The 19,144-nt window shown below is 32.2% G+C and overlaps 1 protein-coding gene across 1 annotated transcript; it reads right to left on the bottom strand.

Moving 5' to 3' along the window:
- Positions 1–7,466: 7,466 nt before the first annotated feature.
- On the bottom strand, positions 7,467–17,675 carry LOC133206008 (5-hydroxytryptamine receptor 6-like). Its single transcript, XM_061341914.1, has 2 exons — positions 17,517–17,675; positions 7,467–8,791 (listed from the first exon to the last, which is right to left on the bottom strand). The coding sequence occupies exon 2, from the start codon at positions 8,708–8,710 to the stop codon at positions 7,577–7,579; it is 1,134 nt and encodes a 377-aa protein (XP_061197898.1). The 5' UTR covers positions 8,711–8,791; positions 17,517–17,675; the 3' UTR covers positions 7,467–7,576.
- Between the last annotated feature and the right edge of the window lie 1,469 nt (positions 17,676–19,144).

The following is a 19,144-nucleotide window of genomic DNA, read 5'->3' as shown; positions in this document are numbered from 1 at the left end:
TGTCATGAATTCGAGGCACAATATCGAATCAAACGAAAATTTATCATCACATTTATTGACTGTAGGGAGAAGGTTCTGAATTTTAAAATTTTAATAATTTAAGAATTTCAAAAGTCAAAAACGTGTGGATTTATTCCGCAGCTGCTATCATTTTGAACATAAAATTGATCGATTGCCATGGTTGATTCTTCGAATAGGGATGAGATTTTACTCCTCAAAAAGTGCTTGTCTCAGTTCATTGGTGGCGTTTGAAATCGGATATGGAAATCAAATTGCTCAACTGGAAATAGTTCGGGACTAAATGGTGGCCATTATGTGTCCATGCTTTGTTCGTCACATGGAAATATCGGCATACCTTAGCAACGTGCGATCTTTTCATGTGAACTTGGTTGCAAAAGGATGGCCTGCGTTCTTTGAGGCCTGCCTCTATGTAACTACAACATTTTGAATGAAATGGGTAACGATGGTCGATCTAAAAAATAAAACCCTACAAACAATACAAAATCTTTAAAGAGGGTATAAAACATGGACACCTGGAAATTCCAGATTGGGATCAGATGCCTTGATAGAGTAAGCATCCTCTGGTGACCGATCACACCCGCCATAAACCCTATGTATTGGTCAGGTAGAAGGAATAATCTGTAGTCAAATTTAATACAAAACATAGGTTTAAGAATGACATGAAATATTTCAGTCAAAATACGGCCCAATGATAGACTGTATTTGCTAATAAAGTCATTATAACGATTATAGAATGTACTAAATACTGAACGAGGTTCTTGAAATCCTTGTAACATTAATTTATTTGTCAGTAGCCTGCCTCGTTTAAATTGATCGTACTCAGAGCTTGCACTTGATTGTCGAATACACACTGTTTGCAGTTGATAGTGGAATACTAAAGTCAGTAAAATTTCCAAATTTGAAACACATGTGGCAGACTCTTTGATGTCTTTATTTCGAGTTCACTGGGATATATCGAGTTGACATCTATTTGTGCGTGCTTGTGTGATGTCGAATTAATTTTTGTAGACCTAGAGCATTATATAGTTGTAGAATTCCACTGAAAAGTGAAATACTGCTTGAATTCAAACAGAGAAAATTTATCATTATACCGTAAAAATATAGTATTTAATTAAAATAAAGTTATCTCGTACGGTGTAACAGTAATGTTACAATATAACTTAATTTCATATTTGTCACATAGTACATTAATCAATTTAATAATATAACTATGATGGTGAAACTGAAAGATGTACAAAAGTTTTTCGTCATAAATGAGGTTACTTTCTTGACTTACAGTGTAACTGTTAGCAGAAAATCGTATTAATTGTTGCACTGTAAAATTTAAATTTAATTTAGTTAATGTTCTTTGTGACAAATCTTACTTTATTGCATGGGCCAACTCGAATGCAGCATGAACACGCAATGTCTTTTTCAAACGTTACCACATCTTGAAAGTCATATAGTTTTTCCAATATTCAAGGATTCCATTTTTCTAGGACCATTGTTTGTTCCAATGTCGCATTCTAGCTATTCCGTGCATTGAATATGTCATTAGTTTTACAAACAAGGTATCTAGTTCAGAACATATAAAAATAGCTCCTATCTAAGAATATAAAGGAAAGCACGCTATCGCGAAATTTCCTTGACAACAAAATTGCATACTGTCTTAGCAATCATTTGTAATCTTAAATGTGCATCATTCATCAAAATAATGAATCTAAGCTGTTTTCATATTGCATAATTATTTTTTTTTTCCGAACGACATACATATTTGCCGAAAAAAAATTTTGAGGAGCTTTATTAAGAAATCAAACCTCGTGCATTTAAAAGCCAGAATTTTAAAGTTTTAATATTTCGTTCTACACATTCGCCGAAGAAAGAAGGGGTTATTACGGAATTGAAATAATCGAATGGAAATAAAAAAGAAAACATGTTTCATTTCAAAGTCAGTATTTTAAATTTTAAATATTTCCAAATATATAATTCTCTTTCATATTTATGTATTTATATCTAAAATAACATTAAAAGAGAAAGAATAAACTTAAGGATGTACTTATGTACAAGCCTGCCCTGTCACCTCTAGTTAACCGTTGGTAAAAGGTACCGTAGCAATAATGTCAGATGAAAATTTTTCCAAAAAAAAAAAAATTGAAAAAGTGGCAATGGAAGAAGAAAAGTATTTTTTTTTAAGTTAATGATCTGGTTGTATCTGTTAGTTAATTCAGTCTTTTTTCGATCTCTCTAAGTAAGGAGTGACACAGAAATATGCACTAAAGCCCGATAAACTTCATCAATGAGTTCAAAAGTAAAGAAACGGGCACATGCAGAGCAAATAAAGACGTTGTTAGCGCCATATGTGGGGAAATGATTTTATGTTTGCAACCAAGGCCATTCCATTGCTAACGATTGAATTACCTGTGGGCCCTTCAAAAAGACATAGGATGTTTTATAATCTGTAAAGAAAATATCAAGGTAAGACGGTTAGAGGTCAAGGGATGTACCTATGTACATTTCTTTTGATGTTTTTTAGACTTTGAAGTTTTTTAACCATTGGTTATGCTAAACTTATGAGAGATTTATTGTAACTTTTTACTAGTTTTAAGATGATACCAATTTATTGCGATCGTTTCAAGTTCTAAATCCGTTATAATCAATATTACACAGTTTTCCAAATTTAATGGAGATCATGTACCCATAAACTACTCAGTACCACTATATTCAAATCATTGAGAATGAATCAAAAATTTTAACTAAATTGAATAGGAAATTGTAAAATTACTCATTGAAAAAATCGTAAGACTCGATGCCTCAACACCTCTTTTGGTGCAGCAGTACCTGTTGTTCAGGAATTTTTAAATGCATATCAGATCACCTTTAGGGATTTAATTTCTTTGACCTGTACCGGCCCAGTATTTTATCTATAGGTCGTTACCTTTTACAAATAGTGTGTGAGAAAATTCTAAAACGTATATTATTGATAGGTTCAACATACAATTTTGTGAGTATCGAGAAGCTCTTCAAAGGGAAAAAAAAAGAAAAAAAGAAAGAAAAAAGAATACCAGAAACATTAATTTTGCAATCCGTAGCATGTCCCCTCGATCCTAGCGATGTAATATTTGATTTGAAAACAGAGAGCATATACTCTCTTAAAGTTGTGCAAAATTTCGAACTTTTAGAAGTTTACCCATTTTTGGTTCCATAGCAACTGCAGCTATTTTGGACGTTTAAGCATATTTATGTACTTGTAGTTTGAAAAACAATTGGAGAAAAAATCCATTTAAAACAGAATTCTTCCTTTTTGATTCAATGGCTATAGTTAGAAAGTTGTCCAACCGGTTACACTGTACCATTTTATTTTTCAGAAACCAATTTGCCCAGATGAAAAGAATTAGATTTTAATGCTTCAAACGAATTGGTTGTGCAGTCAATGAAAACAAAAATGATATTTTAATTTTTCAGTTTTCATATGTTTCAATGGAACTGGTCGCCATTTTTTAAATTTTAAATGTGGAGTGCACAATGGATTTTGAGAAGTTTTATGAAGATTGTCGACTGCGAGAGCACCTGTTGGAAATATAGCAGAGACACTTGTAACAAGGTGTCGCTCCCCTCCCCCTCATATTTAAGTACAGGCTTGATATTTTATTTGGGTGGAAATTGCACTCTATAACTATTATACAGAGTAGGATTTCCCCCAGGAAAATGGAATCTGGTGTGGAATTTCCGTAGGGGAAATCCTACTCTAGAGTCATTTTTCTGTGGGGGAAAACCTACTCAAAAGCCAGTTTTCTGGGGAGGAAGATTTAAGAAGGGAAAGTCTACTCATATTGTGGACTCTTGCTTTACAGTGCAGTTTAGTTTGTCAAATTTTCGCTATACTCATATTTTTAAAAATCTTTTGATTTACCTACTAAATTCAAACGATACTTGAGGCGAAAAGATTTATATTTCTATTTATTTATCAGATGACTTTCAAAGACTTTATGCCAAAATATTGTCAATATGACTTTAGCATTGATAAAATACTTGAAATCTTACTCTGAGAAAGAAAGGGGGAAATTTGGTTCAAGTGTTCTCGTGGGGAAGTCCTACTCTAGAGTGGAGATTTCGGGAGGAAAACTGGTTAGGGGGAAAAAACTATTTTCCATTTGGCTCTGCTCATAATTTGTATTCTTTAAATGGACTGTTGACAAAATGTTTATCAAGTTTCGCTTAATCAGTGTTCTAAGATAGAAGTACATGTACATAATCTTATGCATGCACTACATCGAAATAATCAGATTTTGACATAAAGCACACATTCCTTAGAAGGGAAGGGGGAGATGTGAAATATATGATATATTAAAACTCGGACTTCTTTCTTTCATTCCATGATTTCTAATATTATTAAACGTTTCATACAAAATAACCCTTGGTTGTTTATTACCTACAATTTTCTCATTCTGCAGAATTGTTAAAAAAAAAACTACTTACAACCCTAAAATCTCTCAGTGTGGAAATGACAAAGCGTTGAAGCTTCTGGTTAGTTCATGATCTATTTCCATCTGTTCTCAAAGATAATTTTTTGTGCTTTATGAAAAATTTTATGATGTGTGTTCTATTACCGTAACCTCTCTCGCCTTCATCAAATGTTTTATTGAATGCATTTAAATGACGATTGTTCATAATGTATCATCAGCAATTATTGCCATTTTAACAAACCAAAATATATTTGAAGTTACTCCTCGAAAGGTGAAACTCCTAAAAACCTAATTGTAGCTTCAAGGAAGATGTTAATACAACTAATGAGGATGCAGAAATTTGCTTTCATACTTCCCTCATTGATGAAGATTTCCATTATTACCATATCATTTAGTCAGAATGACAAAAAATGCATTGAAACAGACACGGACTGAAAATTGGAGTGTTTATTTCATTTGAAAAGCTAATATCCTTCATGCCATCAATATACGAAACAACATCGGATTTGTTTTTGCGTCGTTGTTAGAGTTTTTATGGATTTGTATTCAATAGAACTTTTCACAACATTTCATTATACAAGTGCAATTTACTTAATAGATATTAAAATATATATGAAACTGAAGATACTGTCATAGATTTTAGAAACAGATATCTCTCACACAGATTGAGGATGATGAATCGGCACTTTCTAAAAAGTACGTTCAGTCGTAGAAATTAATCTAGAAAAGTATCAATATTTGATGGGACAGCAAGCAATTTGCTAAAAATAGGGGCCTATGCATGGGTTTAATTCAAGGCAAGTATAGGGATCTTTGGTCCCCTGTTTAAGATCGCAGATGCTAGTTTATTTTTTCTTAAGAAATGCACATGTATTTTCGAAAAAAGATCATTCTATATGAGGAGCCTTAAACTTGAATGCTGGCATTTTATTCAGCTAGCATCATTCTATATTCGCCCGTCATGCATATGTTTTTAATCTTTTAAATTGTTTCTACACTGTCATCAGTGGAGATGCATTTTCCCAATTTCTTACCTGAAGGACGGTAAAAATAAACAAGTCCGGATGCACTTAATATATCTGACATTTGCATTTGTTACATAATCATAGGGAAATCTGAAACTTGCGTGTTTTTTTTCCTCGACTTGTTGACAACAAAATCAATACATAAAGGAAAAAAAACATAACAACAAGAGAGATTAACAAAATCGATTAAACAAAACAACTAACTTCTGAATCCATAATAGTATGAATATAAAGGATACAAGTTTAAAATTCATTTGACGTGTTTTGTTAAGAACTATTTCTTAGAAAAATATCATTATAAAAGACTTAGAAAGCTTCATTGTAACCAGGTTTTCATCTCCCACCTCGCTTATTATTTTAAAAAAAACCAAATAAATAAATAAATTAAAAAAAACAGACGGCGAGTACTCTCTTAAGCAATTGCTAATAACAGAATTTTTCTTACAGAAAATCATAAAATCTGAAATAGATTCTGCGAAATCTGATTTTTAGAGGAGTTGAGATTGACAATGCTTCAGAAACAATCATATTTATTAAATGTTCTACCTCGTTCTTACCTCTTTCTAAAACGAGGTAAGTTATTCACAAACAAGTTGATGACACAAGAATATCAGCAGTCTCGTTTAAAGTCGTAATTTCTTAAGTTCTGTGGTCGATACAATGACCTTGTCAGCAAATACAATTTATCATCAAGTCAAATGATGACTGGCGTTTTTCATACTAATTGTTAGGCCATTATTTACACACTGAATTGTCGACGGATTTTTCCGTTATTACCCGATCATGACAAGGACCACACGGCAGGTGTGACCGGTCGGCAGGGGATGCTCACTCCTCCATGGCACCTGCTCTCACCTCTGATGTTTTAGAGGTCCGTGTTTGCTCTGCTCCAAAATTTGCATTGTTTAATGGACTTTTGAGCTTGAATACTGTTCGTTATCTCCGTACATTTCATGAAAATGTTACCTTTGGTATCTTAAGGCAAACTTCTATAAAAGAAATATCTATGTTGTTCTCAAAATTGTGTCCTTTGTGATTTTAAACCAAAAAAAAAAAAACAGTTAAAATTTCTAATTTTTTAGAGTTATATTTAGTTAAGGTAACGACTATCTAATCTTTACATTTATGTCAACATTACGAAACAGAACAGCATACTTATAAAATCAATTTTCGTCCAGCAACAAATTGCAGAATAATGATTAAAATAAAAAATCTTAAAAAATTTCCTTTGGGGGGAAAGAAATTTACTGCACTTAGACAATTGTTAAGTTTTACCAAAATTTACCTTTTGATTTATAACGAATGGAAAAATGGAGGCTATTGGCATAATTGCTTCCCCCCTCCCCCAAAAAGAGACTTCAGCATTGAGATTTATTGCAACCACCTCTATTTTCCGTTTGGTATTACTTTTTTTCTAAAGCATTCCGTTTAGTATTACTTTTTCAACTATACCTTTATATATGTTTCTGGAATACTTATTTGGCAAAGATTATCGCATGATTGTGTATTGTTTCTTAAAGTATAAAAATGAATTCAATTACTAAGTAATTCTTTTGAATATTAGTTAACTTAATTAAAGTAAAACAACAAACTTTCATAACACAAATAACAAATAGGGGATATTTCAATATCAGGGAATTATAATGTCCTAAAATAGCACGCGTGAAATAAATTCAAAAGTTTCTCCAATCTTACATGATCTTATTACACGCACTTTGCACAGAAAAGCTTATTCACAGCTTAAAAATTTCCATACAATTTCCAATCTTGTTGACCACGATTGCTTTTCCTAGAGAGCTTTATGTTTTAAATGAAATTTTCAGCAAAATGTAAGAAAGAAATTGATGTAAAATTTAGCCGGATGAATACAAAGTCCATTGAACAAGATTTCTGACATTTAAGATAACTATTCATTTCACTTGTATATAAAATATCATTTCAAGAAAGTTCAAAATGTAAATAAAGCCAAATATTGTAATATTTTAAATATTTATTCATTTTGGGGTGAAACAAAAAGTTTTAACAACAAATTATAAACATATTACAATTGTGAATAGCATATCACTTCGTTGGTGATAAAAAGTTATTTTAATGCGTTGGGTGTCGAATTCCCTCATATAATGTATGCTCTATTCTAAAATGTTTTATTTTATGAAGGAAAGGACAACATTTTGACAGGGCTAAAACATACACTTTCCTGAAATCTTTCATAAATAAAGGATAAATAATTGGGTTGATTAAGCTGTTACAATATCCCAACCATACAAAGGACGTAAACAGTTTTCCAGGAATACATTGACAGAATCCCTCTACGATATTGGCACACAGAAAAGGGGACCATGTTGTAACGTAAGCACCGACGATTGTCCCCAGCGTCACTGTAGCCTTTCGGGTTAGAGGTTCCCTTAAGTGTTTTGCTGGAACATGCTGTCTTAGAAGAACATTTCCTGGAGTAAGAAGAGTACCCACGAAAAATGCTTGTCGTTTTGCTTCCTTTGAAACACGGTAATAGAGTACAATAGCTATGATAATTGGACACAAAATCGTTACTGGTGTGGCGATTGCGCCATATATACCACTTATAATGAACAAACACTGCGGAGTGCTGGAAAATAGAGTTAAATTCTTTAAGGAGGGGACATCAGGATTGTGAAAGCCATTCATAATTGGAACGAAAGATGAAAGAATTGCTATGCTCCACGCAATTATCAGCATTAAGAAAGCTTTCTGGAATGTCATCACTGTTTTGTATCTGAGAGGGGTTAAAATGGAGATATATCTGTCTATGCTGATAAGACAAACATTTAAAACAGAAGCGCTGGATAACATTACGTCAAATGATACCCATACGGAACAAAATTCGTGTTGAAAAATCCACTCTTGAAATATTATCTGCAGTGCAGATGGTATCATTACGATAGATCCCAATAGAAAGTCGGTAAAACTCAGCGACACTATGAACATATTAGAAACAGTTCGTAGTTTCTTTTTCACAATCATAGCTAACAGAACCAGCGAATTGCCTAAAATGGTTAGAAATATTAGGAGGAACAGAAATACACCAAGGACAATTGTTTCTGCATTTGCATGGAAACTGCTTGCCCTTGCACTCTTCCCTGTGGTTGTCGACCAATTTGTTGCACTTCCCAAAACGACATCTGTGTCGTTGAAAACCATGTAGGGCTTGATTTGACATCCACATGAACATAAAACCGATTCCATAAAATTCTCACTGGGGCAATGAAATGGCACTCCTACAGGTTTTGTTACGTTCTGCTCTGTTCATCCTGAATGTCCGCATCTCTGCAAGAAAGGAATACGTGTTTTATGTATGTTTTATGATAAACAACATATTGATTTTAAAACGTGGAAGCTTTAAACGATCTAATGACGTTTGCTTAATAACTTCTAGCATTTTCATCTGATTTTCACCCACAAATTTTAATTGCTGATAATGGACCAACTTCAATATTTTCCGGATTATTATGCAACATTAAGTTTCCTTAATGTCATTGCTTTCCTAAAAGTTGAACTTCTTAAAAAAAACTGAGATGTCTTCCCAGGAAGATGCTAAGATGTTGCTTTTTATGTTTACTTCTAATCTGGAGAGTCCTTAAGCTTGGAACACACAAGTATGAATTTCCTATGATTTTTTTTCATTTTCATTTTGCCATTTCATAACTGTAGTCAATTTTTTTTGATACGTAAAAGTGCGATAGGACAATGGCATGCTTTAGCAGATTGAATAATGTAATATACTCATAGCACTGTGACTTGCACAAAATTATAACATAACATAACAGTTTCTGTAACATTGCATATCTACATGTATGGTCGTTGGTCGGCAATAAAGTTTAAAATCAAAACATAGGTTTTCTTTTTTACAAGTAGCACTTGTTAAAGACGAACTCAAAGATATCAAAAGAAATATAGAAAGTGAAGGAAATTGAAATTTTTTTTCCACTAAAGTTTTGTTCTAAATTTTCTTTCTACAAGTTGAAGTTATTAATTTAAAAAAAAATATGAGCTGTTGCTATTATTCTGATTGAGAAGTAAATGTTGTTGTCATAGCAACTATTTTCAATCCAAATTTAACGTTACAGGAAATCAATATAGACGAAATGAAGGTAAAAATTTGCAAAGCATTAAAAGGGTATATTTTGGGATGAAAATGCTATCAGGGTGACAGAAAATTAATGGAGCGATTGATATGAAAATAAATTTTTGTCGTTACATATTGATTTTCCGATTTAAAAATTTAGAAGAAAAATGATTTAATATATTTTTTCAATTTTAATGATTTTCTTCAAACGATAATTTTATTATTTTTTTTTTACGTTGGAATATCTAATGTTCTTACCTCTAGATACATTTGTATGCAAAGAATTATTACAATACGTGTTTATCGAACACACGCAAAACATGATAAAAAATAAATGGTTACAGGGAAGTCGTATTTTGTCAGTTATTTGCACATGTACATAATAATAAAAATTGAAAAGAATAAATACTAAAATTTGGATTTATAGCTCTGCAGCTATTTCTACAAAGAAAATCCCCAACCTTAACTCAATATCGATGAGGTTTCAAGATGAATCGTATCATTGCGTTTGTCTCATCTTTGGAAGGCTGTTAACATTTTACGCAATTACACTGCCATTATATTACCTTCCTAATTTGCACCGGTGTTTTGTCCCTAATTGATTCATAGTCAATAAAATTGCCTTTAACAGATTGTTGTGGTTTACTTTTAATAGAAAAAAAATACTAGTGACTTTGCGAAATAAGATAAAATGCGGAGTACATTCTCGAAAACCAGATTTACGCAGACACTAATTCACAACATTTTTATTCTAACCTTCGGTTGATGATGATGCATAAAGGGTAAGAGACAGAATAAAGATTTGGGGGGGGGGGGGGTCTACATGACTACATAACTTACTTATCCGTTTCTTTCTTAAATGAATTGATACTTTCGGTTTCTTTGTCTTTTAATTGTAATTTGTAATTTTATTGTTGATATAAACAAATTGGATAAATTATCAAGTCTTCAAAGTGATGATATCTCAAAGTACAGTGTACATGCACATTTGTAACATAAAGACATTAAACTATCTGTATTTGGAAATTCATTTGAGAAAGAAACGTTACTTTGTACATTATGGGTTTCTAATTACTTTCATTAGCCACCCCCTTTCCACACACACATTTCTTACCTGCATCTCAGCCCCACCCCCCTTTTCCATACACACACACGCACAAATTTCTTACCTGCATCTCAGCCCCCCCCCTTTCCACATACACATTTGCCTGCATCTCATCCCCCCTTTCCATACACACACACATTTCTTACCTGCATCTCAGCCCCCCTTTCCACACATACACACACATTTCTTACATTCTTACACACACACATTTCTTACATGCATCTCAGCCTCCCTTTCCACACACACACATTTCTTACATTCTTACACACATACATTTCTTACCTGCATCTCAGCCTTCCTTTCTACACACACACATTTCTTACCTGCATCTCAGCCTTCCTTTCCACACACACACATTTCTTACCTGCATCTCAGCCTCCCCCTCCCCCTTCCAGACACACACACATTTCTTACCTGCATCCAGGGCGATGAGAATTGACATGCAAACAATATACTCCAAAGCAATGACAAACTCCTTAACTATTTACATATAATTATATAACAATGTATGGAAATGAGTGCTTGTGTTTTTTATGTACGTGAACAAACCAAATCGATATGCCAAGGAAACCCAACAGAGATAAAGCAAATCGATGAAGAAAAATTACTTGTTATTGATTTCATATCAACGAATAGAATAATTTTTGATATCTTTTCACTTCAATTTGTTTTTGAAACAGAAACACTAATGCCCAATGCTTAATTAGAATATGAAGCATTTCAAAAGTTCAAAAGTAGAATACATTTTTAAAAAGTTATGTGCAAAAGAAAGGTTTATTCTTTGGTACAAAAACATTTAAATCATCATCTTCGTCGTCATCTTCATCATTAAAAAGTCTTCAAGAATGATTTGAAGTGAATGAAAGAAAACTTAAAGCAAACCATTGTTAAAAACTGGAATTAAATGAGTCGTTACTAGAAGAAAATAATGTTGAAAATGGTTAATGTTGTCTGGATTGAAATGGGTTTTGTTTTTATCGTATGTCAACGTTGTCTGGATTTGAATGGATTTTATGTTACAGATACATCAACGTTACCTAGATTGGAATGGATTTTATGTTACAGATACATCAACGTTATCTGGATTGGAATGGATTTTACGTTATAGATACATCAACGTTGTCTGGATTGGAATGGAATTTTATGTTACAGATGCATCAATGTAGCCTAGATTGGAAGAGATTTATGTTACAGATACATGATCAATGTTGCCTGAATTGGAATGGATTTTATCTTACAGATACCAGGAATAATTTAATCCTGGTTTATGATAAAAGTTACGAAAAATCTGTTATTATTTTCCTATGCTTATATGAACAGATAAAAATATAAATTACACAAAAGATGAAATTGTATGCCGAGTTGTTCATCAAAGTAGAGGATCCATATCAATACCATATCAACGAACGTCAATTCCTGTCAAATTTTCTCTTTGTAAAATGTAGACTGAATACAAGACACTAATTTCAAGGTTTCCGGAAAAAATTTGAATACTAATCGAAACCTTAGTCCTAAAAGGGGTAAATGAAACAATGCAATGCGAAATCTACAAGAAGATTCGTCAAATCATGGAATATCTGATACATATGCAACAGATCAGATTAATCTTGAATAGTGGCAATCAAATTTAGGAACATGTCCAACTTTGGACTGGTTCCTGTCTAATGTCATCACTATTTTGCATGCAATTTCACCATTTATCTTTTTTTTTTGCAGGGCGGTGAGTTTTGACACGCCATTATGTTTTTAATAATACATCATTTGTTGATAGGACATCTTAATTGATTATGCATGTTATGTAATAACGTATACATGTATATTTGAAAATTGTGGAATAAACACATTGCATGCTTGATATACATGTCAACATCTGAAAATAAATATGCTGAGGAAATAAAGATGAAATAAGTCAATCGTAGAAGAAAAAAAATTAACTAGGTATTGATTCCTGAACAAATCCTGTACCAATTAAGATATTCATACCCTTAACTTGGTTTATAGTTTTTCTCTTTTCCGCGAACAAATGATTTTGACGTCTCATAAATCCCACAAAAATCGGTTGCATACCACTTTATTCCAATCCATTCCGCTTATAGCTCTTGCCTCAAGGTCAATAATGCATACTAACAAAAATCAAGTTTTCTCTATATAGACTCTCTTAAATTGTCCAATTTGTCTGTATAAAGAAAATTGAATTAGAATTTTCTCTTCCCGCGAGACACGATATTAGATCAAAAATAAGTACAAGATAATTACAACATGCAGAATGGGATGTGAACTTTTCATTTTCTTCGTTTATGCAAGTGAATTAGCTTGATCAGGTTTTCTATATTTTGAAACAGAACCCTTAATGAGAGTTCTCTCTAGAGGCATTAGTTAGAAGAATTGTCCTAAAAGGGATTTAAAAAAAGAAGCCCTGATTAATTAAATAGTTCTCTATTTGATCTTCCATGCCCGGAGACTGATTTGCTGTCTTCAATAAACCAATGATAACAACACTAAATGTAGTAGAAAGCAACTACTTTATATATATACTAGATGAAATCCCGCGCAAGCGCGGGGAATTGAATTTATACCACAACGGACCAAAAAATTCCAATAATATATATTGTAGTTTCTACTGTCAGCCTACAGACTTATAGCAGGAAGAAATACTTTGTTAAAAATCCCAGATGAAGTAGATGTACGTTTCCGTCTCCACCCCCCTCCCACCACTTTTTTGTAAAAACTTGAAAAATGACGATTTCATTAATTGACGTTTATTGTGAAACCATATCCATGCTATGTTATGGATATTGTACGTCAGGTGCTCTATTTCATTTCTGTTAAGGATAAAAGCAGCGAATATGTACATTTTACTGATAAATTGGATTGGGGGGGGGGTTAGCTTTTAATGCCCTATGAATAGGCCGAGTATTTGATACAAAACACTATATTCAGAAAAAAACTGAAATGTTTTGATTAAAGCACAAAATTTTACAGCAATACATCGTACCTTATTCATTAATTTTCTCTTTTCATGTAAGCAAGTTTATTACGAAGCACAAATTGTACTCCGGGTTCGTTGCCACGATGCTCAGTGAGGAATATATACAAATTTTACCGATAAATTTATTAGGAAAAACCTACTAATAGTCTTTCAATACATAAATATGTTCACAACTTATAGTGTTGTCAATGATTTGCCATTATTTCAATGACCATTCACACAAAAGCTTTTTTTTTATGTTCACCTCGTTTTTCTTTTTAACATCGGGCTCGATGCTATATGATGTTCTAGAAGCTTCTGTCAATATAAAGATCGGTGAATGAAGAAAATAATTTGCACATTTCCCTTTTTAATCGGTTATCACAACTTATAATTATTTCTTTTATGTCATTTAAATCAAGTTTTGATTAAATAATTCGGTGATTACGTTTTATGAAATATGAATAAAAAATATTAAAAATAAGTAAACGATTGTTTGTTGTCAGTTTCATTAAAAATCGCCAGTAACTTAGAACCGCCAACCGGAATCGCCACCGTACTCACGTTTTTGCTTTTTCTTGGCTGTTTATGAAAAATGAAAGTAGACTTTTAATTTAATGTACGATACTTACTATGCAAGTGAAATCTAAATATAGTTTACGGACATCATCTTGTATCTAGTGTATTCTTAGAGGAGTAAGTAAGAACGCTGGTGCACCCGTTTCGGAGTTTATTTGCAAAATTTATTAATTTATATATATATATATATATATATATATATATATATATATATATATATATATATATATATATATATATATATATATATATACATGTGTGTGTGTGTGTGTGTGCCTCATGTTTACCTCCTACATTATAAACAAAACCAAAACCAGAAACAAATTTAAACAAAATGATGTTCAAACCATTATGTCTAATGATAAAGTGTAATAGGTTTAACAAAAAAAAAACTTTCAGATTTAAATAAAATTAATATCTTTTCAAAAAAAATTCAATAGAAAGTAAAAAAAAAATCAAATAAAAATTTAGAATGCGTACTATTGTCTTGCATTTTGCAAACGTGGATTCTTAACCTACTAGTATTTAATGTATATTGACACTTGTAAATTTCAAGCGATAATTAAAATTTAAAAATATGATATAAATTTTCTCCAAAATCTTAAATCATGGAACGATATATCTTGTGCTGAATGAGCTTCTTGCAATATCAATACATGATTTCTATTATGGGTGGAGCAGGAGAAAACTAAACTATGAAGACATTTCGACAAACACCTTTATACGCAGCCTTTATAATCCTTTCGTGTATAGTAGTGTCATACAAGGTAGGCCTGTATAGATATTGTAGAGAGACTTCCGTGACGGTCTCAAATAAAACCTCCAACTTCAATAATACAGCATGTACATATATTTAGAGAACACGATTTTACAGTCAGCAGCCTATTAGCAATTCCATACAAAGACTCTCCCAGTGGCTTGAATTGCGTGACAAATTATCCCTAGCCATTGACAGAATTTGAGAAGATTACTGTTATGTTGTTTTGGGGTATAAATATGGGGGTCAAATTTTGAGAAATGGCACGCCTACACATATTTTTTGATACTTAATAACTGTAAAACAAACAAAACACATGGAATGTTTAACATGTGACAGATATACGTGTGAAAGCTTATGGTAACTGAAAAAAAAAGATTTATAACAGTTCTAGGAACGGTGAGCGATCACAACACCACGAAGGACGTTTTGGAATTCACAAAGTACATTTACATGAAAATCTAAGATATTTTCAGCTCCATTCTTTTTTCACTTTCATAGGGTTTTAGAGGTTTTCATCGGATCTTTTAAAAATACAATACATTTGGATGTGCTAAATAAGATTCCAAATACTCCCCGTTTTCTGTTCGTCAGGTAGGTATGTTACAACCAGGTGAATGGAAAAGTTATGATTGACTTTCATCCAATTTACAATAAAATATTCCATAAAAATGTCATTTTTTATATTAATATCTACATTAATAAATATATTGCTTTAAAAATGCCATTCTCTCATCTTGTATTCATTTGTTTGTTTGCTCAGTTAAAGTCCCTTTGAGAATTTTTCATTCATATTGAGACCACTTGCCGGTGGAGGGCTGCAAATTTAGACCTGTACTCAGCATTTACGGCCGTTGAGCAGTGAGGGTCTTTATCGTGCCAACAACTACTGCGACATGGGACCTCGGTTTATACACGGTCTCATCCGAAAAAACGGTCTCCATTTACACTGTGGATTCGGACCCGCAACGCAAGGATCAATCCCTTACTCCGAGACTCTAGAGCAAACGCTCTAACCACTGCGCCACACGGGCGACTCTTATATTCCAGGCCCGTAGGAAGCAATTTCAGTTGGGGGGGGGGGGCACAACCATACATTTTCAGTTGGAGGGGCACTATCAACTACCAAAAATTCCTTAACAAGCAAAAAAAAGAGAGAGAGAAAAAAAAAATAGTATTCTATATATCGCCCTCCCGTGCCCCCCCCCCTGTTCCTACGGCCATGTATTCGTTAACACTCAGCAAGATACTTTGAATAAGAATATGTATTTAGCTATAATGATTACTTATTAACAAGGGAACATCTTATCAATTTCAAGGTAAGATAAACTGATCAATTACTACATGAAACAATCTATGGCTTGTAAAAAACCAATGTCTCACTGCATGTCAGAACAAGAAAGATGTTCAATGCTTTCGAATTATCCAATAATGAAGTGCTTGTCATCAGTAAGACTATCTGATGGCGATGATGCAGATGAATGGCATCATCAACTAATGCAAGAACTCATTAAAAAATGGCGACCTCATTCTTTTTCATTTTGATCGCGCATGCTCAGTGTATTCAGATTCTCTTCAAATTATCAAATGCTGTGCTTAAAATTATTACTTCATAAAGATGCGTACTGCTTATGATAAAAAGATATTTCCTAAATAAAATCAAATAAATTAAATCCAAATATTTTGCATTATGTGACGTATTTACATCAGTTCATGTGATATTCTTCAGAGGTAGCGTTTTATATCAAGAGATATGTATTGACATTTGTGAATTTACATACATGTATATACGGTTATAAACAAATAACATACAATAAAATAGGGTAAAAGAAAGAACACGATCAAAGCACCAAAAAAACTTCAAACCTTTAAAAAAAAAGACACACATAAAAGAATGAAAACAAAATAGCAAAGATATGTTCCTGATGTTACATCACTACAACAGTAAAGTGTAAGCCTTCATAACAAAAAAAAAAAAAAAATACTACAATAAATATCTACAGTTTACCATAGTTAATTTGAATAGTTTACTATAGTATCAAAGTTTTTTACTATAGTAAATCAAAGTGTTTTTACTATGAATTTCAGATTATTTTATTTTTGGTTCTTCAATTTATACATGCACATTTTTTTTTATATTAAATACAACTATTATTTGTATATTTACATATTATTTCCAAATTTTATATCACTGTTACCGAATTTAGGAGATTTTAAGCTTTGAAATCTCAAAAAAGGGTTCCGGAGTAAAGTTTCATAGTAAATCAAAGCATCAAAGTTTTTACCATAGTTATATATGGCAATCTTTAGTAAACTATAGTTAACTATAGTAAATTTTTGTTAGGGCTAAGCCAATTTCCTAATTATCACTTCCCAAAGAACTAAAATCATTACAGGTAAACAATTATTATCATTTTGGAATCTGAAGATAGAGAAATTTATATTATTTGGAAGAAAATATTTTAAAATAAAATATTACCTAACACGAAAAAAATATATAATTATAGGCACACATACCCTTTCTTTCCAAAAAAAATCCGGATGGAACGATTTTTTCAGTTATAATAACTAACTCTCCTTCGGAATTTTTTGAAATGTATATCCGCAATATGCACCCTCTGGTAGAGATCCCTATAGAACAATATGAAACAAGCACTCCCCTATCGAATCAAGGTCTTTAAGAGGGAAAGTATAGACATCAATAAACGTCTGGACAGGATGGAGTTTGTATGGCGCTCTAATCGAACGTATAGAACGTGTAGAGTCTGCCTTGTGAGTCTAAGCGAAGAACAGAAACGAGAGACTAGGGGAAAATATTTTTTTTACCTTACTGACATGGGAACGCTATTATAATTTGTTATCGATGCTGGATGGGAGAAAAAGATGCCCACGCTGATTTGAAGAAAATTGATAACTATCGAATCGGGCACTTATTTTATGTCGCTAAAATTGTTATTTTGCTTTTATTAGACCTGTTGACAGATTGACTTACCAGTACAACATTTGCGTTCATAGAAATATTCCAAGTGGGAGCAGAAAATCGCAGTAAACATGAACAATTTATGCAATTACAAGAGTCAACATTTTTATGATACAAGGGGGAGAGGTCTCGGCGAATTATTCTACATAAAGGAAAAAGTGATACTTTAAGTGAGCAGAATAAGAAATTTGGATAATTTTGGAATAAACATTAATCTCACAACAAAATTTATTTTTAGGTTTGTAGTGGGTGAAGACTCAGATCAATTAAAAACGTTTCAGCATTGGGTGCTAGGATTAAACATCCATTGTCTATATATAATAAAAAAAATCAAAATATTTGTTTTATTAGAAACAATTGACTTTCATTGTAACAGCTATTTCTCAATTCGAGTTAGAATAGGAAACATCTTTTTGGGGTTATTAGTATTAACTAGTATGTTACACATTCATTGTATGAAAGATATTCTATAGGGTCAGATTGGAGCCGTTTAGAATGTATTTTTTTTGTTACAAATTAAATCTAATGAAATATTATAGCTTTGTTATATTACGTCATTTCTCTGTCTTTACATATATTAGTGTATACAGAATACATGTAGAATTTTGTTTTTCATCTTGATTAAGGATAGATAATAAATCTAGAACTAAATAGTAAAATAATTACAATATGATCTTGATTTTGAACTTACATGATATACATTGAACATGCAGTAATATGATCAATTTTTGCATAATCAGTAATTAATCTTTAAATAGTGTAGATTTCATTATTTTCTTTTTTATGACAAGTAGGATAAAAAAAAAACTGAAATGAAAGGAGAGGAAACGCACCAAGTCAGCCATCCTCCACTGCGGTACAAATTCAGTAAAAGCGTAGCGTGAAAATATTGAACTATGTACATAAACTTAATTAGCTTCAGGGAATTAACACGTGCAATTAATGCATAAATAAAACAAGATGTGACCTTAACCAGTCTCCAAATTACAGTACGCGATCATCGTGACATTATTGATTTTATTCCCCCATTTTTTTTATTTTACCCCGGAGACTTTCGAAATTAATAACCTTGTAATTGGACTTGCAAAGCAAATACAATACCGTACTTTGTATTAATGAGACATTAAATTCTTTCAACCTCTGAAGTATTGATCCACCAATTCGT

This window comes from Saccostrea echinata, unplaced genomic scaffold (genome assembly GCF_033153115.1).
Source record: "Saccostrea echinata isolate AGI-Se365-2 ecotype Australia unplaced genomic scaffold, CSIRO_AGI_Sech_v1 ptg000054l, whole genome shotgun sequence".
In the NCBI taxonomy this organism is placed as follows: Eukaryota; Metazoa; Mollusca; class Bivalvia; order Ostreida; family Ostreidae; genus Saccostrea; species Saccostrea echinata.
Note: the sequence above shows the minus strand (reverse complement) of the source record. Positions and strands in the feature narration are given on the sequence as shown.